Source organism: Austrofundulus limnaeus, unplaced genomic scaffold (genome assembly GCF_001266775.1).
Source record: "Austrofundulus limnaeus strain Quisiro unplaced genomic scaffold, Austrofundulus_limnaeus-1.0 Scaffold43, whole genome shotgun sequence".
Taxonomy (NCBI): Eukaryota; Metazoa; Chordata; class Actinopteri; order Cyprinodontiformes; family Rivulidae; genus Austrofundulus; species Austrofundulus limnaeus.
The window spans coordinates 1,129,782-1,137,986 of record NW_013952445.1 but is presented as its reverse complement, the minus strand read 5'-3'; the positions used below and the strand labels follow the sequence as shown (position 1 = coordinate 1,137,986).

The 8,205-nt window shown below is 40.4% G+C and overlaps 1 protein-coding gene across 5 annotated transcripts in view; it reads right to left on the bottom strand.

Annotated features, from left to right (window-relative positions):
- The window catches only part of adam11 (ADAM metallopeptidase domain 11), a 38,839-nt gene that overhangs the window by 21,261 nt on the left and 9,373 nt on the right, over positions 1-8,205 (bottom strand). For all 5 annotated transcript variants that reach the window (XM_014007608.1, XM_014007611.1, XM_014007612.1 and 2 more), the window contains exons 3-4: positions 6,090-6,166; positions 5,614-5,677 (exon numbers count right to left, since the gene is read on the bottom strand). In XM_014007608.1, the coding sequence (XP_013863062.1) occupies positions 5,614-5,677; positions 6,090-6,166 (141 nt within the window). The remainder of the gene's footprint in view (positions 1-5,613; positions 5,678-6,089; positions 6,167-8,205) is intronic.

Genomic DNA, 8,205 nt, shown 5'->3' with positions numbered 1-8,205 from the left:
AGAAAACAGCAAAAGATAACGGAAGTTAATTCTTTGTTGCTTTCTCCCACACCAAAATCCAAGATTACTGAAAAATTAAAACTTAATTTTCTTGGTTTGAAAGTTGGCCAGCTGTCATGAGAAGGATGCATTAAATACAATGACAAAAAGAGAAACCATAAAACTATTTCATACTTAAGTATTAATGTTTGGGCCAGACAAAATGTCAACGAGGGCCAGATTTGGCCCGTGGACCTTGAGTTTAACACACGATTTAATTAATTTAGTTATTACAAATTACCCCTCAAAGTCAAAAAGTCCAAAAGCAGGATAATTTTTACTTTTAAAAGATTTAAACAGAATCATTAACTTGCTGACTCATTGATGAAAAGTTTATAGATTTAAATAAAATTAGACCCAAACAGCCTGCTTTTGTCTTTATCCATTCTAATTCTGCCTGAACCAGTATGATTTGATCTGCAGTTAACGCAGACAAAGCACCCAGTGAAACATGCATAAAGTTCAAACTATGAGTTTTAACCTCATGTACAGCTGTAATTGACTGAATTAGATTATTTAAAAATAGGTAATATAACATGGTCTTTTGAGGTGCGAGAAGACTTCCATCATTCATACACGACAGCGAGCCAGCTCGTAGCACTTAGCGCAGATAAATAAATAAAAGGTAGGATTACAAGGCTAAATGGAGGAAATCAAATTGCCTGATACAGCAGAAGCGCACTAACCGAAGGACTTAGTGGGCTTTTCAGAGGCGTACAGTATGCACTAGAAATAATGGCCACTCACTCATGCAAATGAACTGTGCTTTTTTGTGAAAGAAAGTGTGTATTATATGTGAAAAATCACCCGACAAAAGCAGATGTTGAATAAATGCAGTTAAATAYCAGCTTACAATAAGAAAAGGAGGCAACTAGACAATTGTGTCCTCAAGAAACAAGATTGAACTTGACGGCTGTAACAGAATTAGAAAAGCTGAAAGTGCACTTGATGTCTGGACTCAGCATTGTTGATCTGAGAGGAAGATGTAATGCAATAAAAATGAGCTAATGTAAAGTTTGAGGAGGACAGTACGGAGCAGAAGCATCAGAGCATTTAAGGTAAGCATGAGTACCTTGTGTCTAAAACTCTAAAAACACATCTCATTCTTAGATTGTTCAGACATTTTTATCACCCAGCTGAGATTCTGCATCTCTTCTCCACWAAAACAATGTTTTAACCTTTGTGACTGGAGGGTGTTTCGTCATCTCTCCAGAGCTTCTGTGGTTTAATCCACAGATTCTCTCTGGACTTCAGGTCTGGACTCTTGACTGAAACACATCAGAATAATTATATTTTGTTCTCTGCTAACCTATTCCTTCACAGCTAATAAGAGAGAAGTCCTCAGACCTCAAAGTCTAGAGATCATTTCACGAGATGAGTGCTTCCAAGTCCCAGTGGAGACATGAGAAAAACATTTGACAGAAATATTGATTGTTGTGATTGTGAATATTGGCCTCTTTGCTAATTAAAGAAAACATGAGCAATTATATTCATGCTCTAAAGAATAAAGACATAAATCTGAGCTATTTTTTTAAAAAATTATGCATTTTTCAAGAAAAATATCAATTCTGCACACATTACACTGTAAAAAGGCATGGCATCAGAATAAAAGGGTACTAGAGTCTCCAACACAGACTGTTTCAGACCCATGAGTCAAATAAAAGGCCTGTGGGCCAAATTCAGCTCAAAGGTGACTTTCGTCTGGCCCGCCAAAAGTTTTTGCCTTTTTTTTTGGCTAAATATAAAAATTGTTTATACATCACTGGTAAACTTTAAGTTGATGATTCTGTGCAACAAAATAAACAAATTTAAAAAGTGAAGGATAATAATACTGCTTTGAATAACTTTGGCTCCCTGAGCAATTTAGTTGAATAGCCYTGTGTTAATGTCTCAACAGTGAGTAAAACTCTTACCTAATAGTATTTCTGTATTATTTATTTCACATTAAGTCAGTTGTAAGTGCTTTTAAAAGGACATGTTAAAACTGTTTTTAAGCAGGAAATACCACATAGAGCTCAGTTATTTGTTAGTGGTGCTCAGCTGTAATGAGACAAGGAACATGTTTCATGTTTAGTCAGTGTTAAACATGAAACATTGGTGTTTATTACCAAAACGCTCGTGTGGCCCTCTGTGAAAATAAATTTGACACTTTTGGTTTTCAAAGTATTAAAAAGATGCTTGTATTGTTGCACATAAAGTATATGCAGGAAGACGGAAATAAAAACAAAATTCATCCGCAGTGCAAGAACATCTTAATTGTTGTGAGAAGACTGTTAAACTAAAGTAAAATATTCTTACGTTGCTGAAGGGAAACATTAAATAGAGACATGTTGACCCTTTCACTTTTAAAGTAAATTACTAAAACTGATAAAGTACAAGATAAGGCTGGATCTAAAATTCACCTAATCACAAAATACCAAATATTCTGTTATTTGCTTGTGGAAATAAACCTCAAAGTCAACAAATGCACTAGTTTTAACATTAGTTTGAGTCATTTCTAGAAATGGCCCTGATTCGAATTCCCCTCAAGACAAGACAGACAGTGGTGCTGCTGCTGACTGCTGGTTACCACAGCAACTACACACTGATTGGACAAGTGGTTCTTTTGAAAAAAAAGGGGAGTGAAAGACAGGCAACCATGAAAAGGAAAAAAAGTGATGGAGGGACAGAGATTAGAACAAAGGGGACATCTCAGAGGTTGTTAATGAATGTTTTACATTAATCTGATTATTTCTGCACACAATAAAGATGCTTTTAAATAAAATGGCAACAGAAAAAATAGGATTTGCTTTCACAGATTTGTCATCAAGCCACCAATTGACCAGAAAGTCAAAAACTAAAATGAGGAAACGGTTGTATTGATGTGGACATTTTTTTCCTAAATCAAGACTTCTAAGMTTCAATGTTCTGTCTCCTTTAAATGCTCCCCTAGGTTTTAGCAACATCTACTACAAATAAGTCATTTAACACATTTAAATATGTTAATGATACCTAAAACTGCATAAAAGTATCCGAGCTTGAGGAAGGGGGGTGTATTATGTATTTTCTAGGTACATATTTCAATTTTGTACCACAATGAAGTAACTATGTTACATACAGTTGTTTTGAAAATGCTGCATATAGCAAAAATAAATTAGCATCAGAGCCCATCTAAAGTGTTTGAAGCAGCCAGGATGAAGATCAGTGCCTTCAAATCTGAGACCATGGTCTTGAGCTGGAGAAGGGTAGGGTGCCTTCTCCAGGTCAGGGAAGAGGTCCTGACCCAAGTGGAGGAGTTTAAGTATCTCTGAGTCTTGTTCATGAATCAGAGAAGAATGAAGCGGTAAATCGACAGGTGGATTGGTGCTGCGTCTGCAGTGATGCGGGCGCTGTACCGGTCTGTCTTGGTGAAGCAAGATTTGAGCCAAAAGGCGAAGCTYTCGATTTACTGRTCGATCTACGTTCCTAACCTCATCTATGGTCACAAGCTTTGGGTAGTGACCAAAAGAATGAGAACACGGATACAAGCAGCCAAAACGAGTTTCCTTCGCAGGGTGTCTGGACTCTCCCTCAGAGATAGGGTGAGAAGCTCCGCCATCTGGGAGGGACTGAGTAGAGCCGCTGCTCCTCCACATCCAGAGGAGCCAGTTGAGGTTGCTCAGGCATCTGGTTAGGATGCCTCCTGGACGCCTCCCAGGTGAGGTGTTCCAGGCACGTCCCACTGGGAGGAGGCCCGGAAGACCCAGGACACGAATGCCTTGGGATTCCCCCAGAAGAACAGGTCCAAGTGGCTGGGGAGAGATGGGTCTCTCTGCTTAGGCTGCTGCCCCAGAGACCCGACCCTGGATTGGGTGGGGGGGCTGGATGGATGGATGAATGGGCCCTTATAAACGTGTGGAAATTGGCCTTCCATTGCGGACACTCCCACTTCAGCACAACTTTATAACATGCTTTGAGGGAGTGGCGCTCTGTTTGGCTTGGGTGCAGACTGAGCTTCAGGAAGGAGCTATGTACAAAAAGGTGGTGCTTTGTAAATGGCTTGAACTTACAGTATATAGCGCCTTATCAAGTCGACTTGGACCCCAAGGCACTTTACAATTCAGACATTCACCCATTCACACTCATATTCACACACTGATGGTGGTAAGCTCCAGCCACAGCTGCCCTGGGGCACGCTGACAAGAGGCGGGGCTGCCATGCACCAGCACCACTAGACCCTCTGACCACCATCAGTAGGCAAGGATGATGAAGTATCTTGTCCAAGGACACGACTGAAACGACGACCTTCCAGTTCCAGGACAACTCCCCTAACCACTCTGCCACAGCCGCCTCCAGCAAGTGTTTAGGCAGCTCCACATGGCTACCACAGGAGATTCAAGGACTTCTCAACCATGCATGAATGAGTTAAAGCAACACTTTTGATGAGGGAAAGACATTTTGTCACAATCTGTGTTTGTCTTTTCTGTTGTTTTTCCTCTGTGAATCCCAACATTTTTCCATCCTGTCCATCATCCCTCCAGCCCCGCCCTCGCTCATCTGCTCCTCAAGTTTCTTCTTCTCAGCGTTTAGGTCTCCCGCCACCTCTCACTATAAACAAACAGCGTCACCTGAGTTCCCCACAGCTGATTCTCCTCACGCTACCATTGAGGATCCACTCCCATCACTGCCACTGTGGGACCAATAGGGGACCCACTTCCTTACGCGGGGTTCCTTGATGATGCCAAGCTTTTCATCTGTCATGGGAGCCAGAAAGATAGATTGGCCAGATCTTGGATGCGTTTTTTCTTTCCAACCTGATCTGCTACATCTAACCAGACACATCAAGCTACACACCTACAGTATGTCCAGAAGTACCTCGCTGAGAAAGCTGAGCAGTCAGAATCCCAGCCTCCCAGCCCCTGAGCCTGTGGTTCAAGCGCCCAAAGTATCTGAGATTTCTGCTCCCCAGTTCCTGCTCCAACAGCTATCAAGGTTCCTGCTCCTAAGGTCCCCATGGTTCCTGATCCTATAGTTCCTGTGCCTGAGGAAATACCCGAGACAGACCCTGAGGCCGTTCCAGGCCCCTCTGGTTCCTCACTGGCAGCAGACTCCCTAACATCCTCACCAGCGACAATCTCTCTCCATCTTCCTCTGGTCCCCCCCCACCTTGCCTCCTCAGACTTTGGGTTTCTTTGGGCCACCCTCCAGATCCCTTGTCCTGTGCTAGACAATCTCTGGATGGTCCCCCACAAACACTTTTTTTGTGTTCCCCCAGGTTTCTTTTTTTTTGGACGTCTGGTGTCGTCCTTGAGGGGAAGGTCTTGACACCATCTGTATCTCTGTCCCAGCGTTTTACCAGCCCGTCCTCTTGTCTTTCACCCCTCCACTATTTGTTGAGGGGTTTTAGCAGTYACATACATGATGGCATCATCTGCATACATATGACAACAAAACATCTTTGCTGTTTTCAGGTAGCTCATTAAAAAAAAGAAAATACTTAAAAAGAAGTGGAGCTAAAATAAACCCTTGGGTACTCCTGTTTGGGTACTATGAATTACTCAAAAAGGGAGAAAAATTAAAAAAAACTTCTAGAGCAAAGCAATATGTTAAGCATACCATATTTTCTGACAGCTGTCCATCCTCAAAGTAACGCTCCACATAATCTGTAGATAGGAGATTACTGGAAAGACAAACAATAAATGTTACATTTTGTTTCAGCTTGAATCTTTTCATTCATAAATGTTAAAAGTGCTACATTGCATCACAGGATGATTAGAGGACGGGGCCACCATCATTTTTCAGTTTCATTTAAAGGAATAATATGAAGCAGAAAGGAGCATTATGATCTACTGCAATCTAGACTACAAACAAAAAAAAAAAAACAGGGGAAAAAGATGTTTTCTCCTCAGTGGTGGTATTGTTTAAAAAAAACATCTTGAGTTGTTCTCTTGCAGTTTGTGTAACAGCAAACCACAGGATGTACACAAAAAAAATGGACGAGACAAAAGAAAACATTTAAGCAACGAATCGAAATGCTCCACCGCAATGAGTCTGGATATGTTAACGACACCACAGGCATGTTTTTCACTTACTGGTTGAGTTCCAAGTCAAGGATGAAGGATGAACCGAAGGCCTCCACTAAGAAGCTGCTCTGGGCCAGATGGATGGGCTACAAGAGAGGGGGTGGCAATAAGGCACTGAAACGTTGAGAATGTTCAGAGCACAAACATGACTACAATCCGTTTGTTTGGTGTTAGCAACATCTGGAAAAATTTCTAATTTACCATCAACACCACAGTCATGTGAGGTTTTTGTCTTTGGCTGCCAGAACTGGATTGCCTGAAAGATTGTTTTTTCCACTCACACAAAAATACCAGTGGCTGATTTTTAGTATTTTAAACTTCTACGTCTTTATGTTGTTTATCTGTCAGTGCTGTTTGTGTAAAAACAGGGGAATTTGTTTTTTGTTTTTTTTTTAATATTGAGTTTTAAGTGCTCCCAAACGCCAATTTCAAAACAAATGACTCATTTTGTCGTGTGTTTCACACTTTCACAAAACTGATAATCAGGCTGTGATTTAAAAAGGAAAAAAAAAGTGGCAGAGTGTGATGAAGACGGAGCGGAGGAGTGAAGAAAGCTCCTGTTTGATGTCAGATTTTTTGACAGCAAGATTCACAACAAAAACTGTGATGATAAAAAAGACGTCCTCCTCCAGGGAGAGGTCACTGGAGGAGAGGAAGCTCATCAATTCCAGGAGGATTCTGGGTAAAAAAAAATGGGCTCATTACCATCGTCTAACCTCCTGCCAAGGTGAGCCTCATCCACAAGGGAAAACAGAGACTTACCTTGCGTTCTCTGAAAATCACTTGTCAGATTTTTTTTTCTTTGAGAAAAATAAAAGATGACTTGGTAAGTTTTTGTCAAATTTACACAAAAAAGTCTGGCATTAAATGCTCTGCTACCATTCACATATTAGAGCTTCTTCAGTTTCAGCAAAGAGGTCACGAGACAACATGCTGACCTCAGAGGGCCCCCGAGGTTAACTCAGGGTCAGACCTGTGTCACTGACCAGCTGCTTGCTGACAGCGGTCATAGGAAAGGTAATGAGACACGACAGGTAGARGTGTGAAATATAATCTAATGAGCTRAACAGGAGAAAGGTGGAGCGGGGGCGGGCAGAGCTTTTATTTTCTCCCATGGTTGTGGTCTGGAAGCTCTGTTGTCATGCAATGTGTGGATGAAAGTGACAGTAAAATGACTTGAGGCAGGAAGAATYAAACAAACCCAACAGAATCGTTTCTTTGTAAACATTGACACAAACTGTCTTAACTGAGCAAATATTTAAATTAAAAATTGAAGTCCGAGTTAAAAGATAAAAATGACATTTTAAGTGAAATACTGAAAGCTTAATCAATCTGTAAATCCCACAATAAAAATATTTAGAAAAACAGAACAATAAAAAGATGAGTAGAGATGGGTACAAATAGCTATAAAAGGGGTCCTCATATTTTTCCATACCATTGCCCCCTCCCCCAAATGGCATTAGCTTCTGGTTGGGGGCCCCCCTTTGCAAACCCACAAACAAAGCTACAAAATATCTAAAGAAACATAAACTTTTAATGTTTCTCACTTTTATTCATTATTTAATAATTATTAGTTTTTTAGCATTACAATTCTATTAACATGCTTTAGACACCATTATATTCCCACTAAAAAAACAACAACTTTTCAACAAAAGAAAAGAAATGAAACCTCTCTTAAATAACTTTAATATATTGTATTTTTTTAAATAATGATTGAAAAACTGGTTTTATTGATCATGATTTAAGACATTTATTAGATTGAATTTTTTTACACTTTTACTTTCTTAACTTCCCTGCAGCTTTGGCGCCCCCACTTAAGACCAGAAGACATCAGCTAGGGAACATTTTAATTTTTACTAGTGGACTAGTGCACACATTCCACAGTTTGTCACCTAGTGGGCATAATTTGTGTTGAGTTTGTAAGGATGCCATTTGTACAACACTTATGTCTTGGTCCATCAATCCACAACTATGTTAGAATCTCAACTAGTTGGAAACATTTGGGTTGTATGGCTAACTATGACTTCTGCCGAAGGAGGTTCTATAGAACAGCTGGAGCGCGCAGAAACCACGTGACCATGTGATCGGCTGGTGAAGCTAACTGCTAACGCAAAATGGTCAAGAG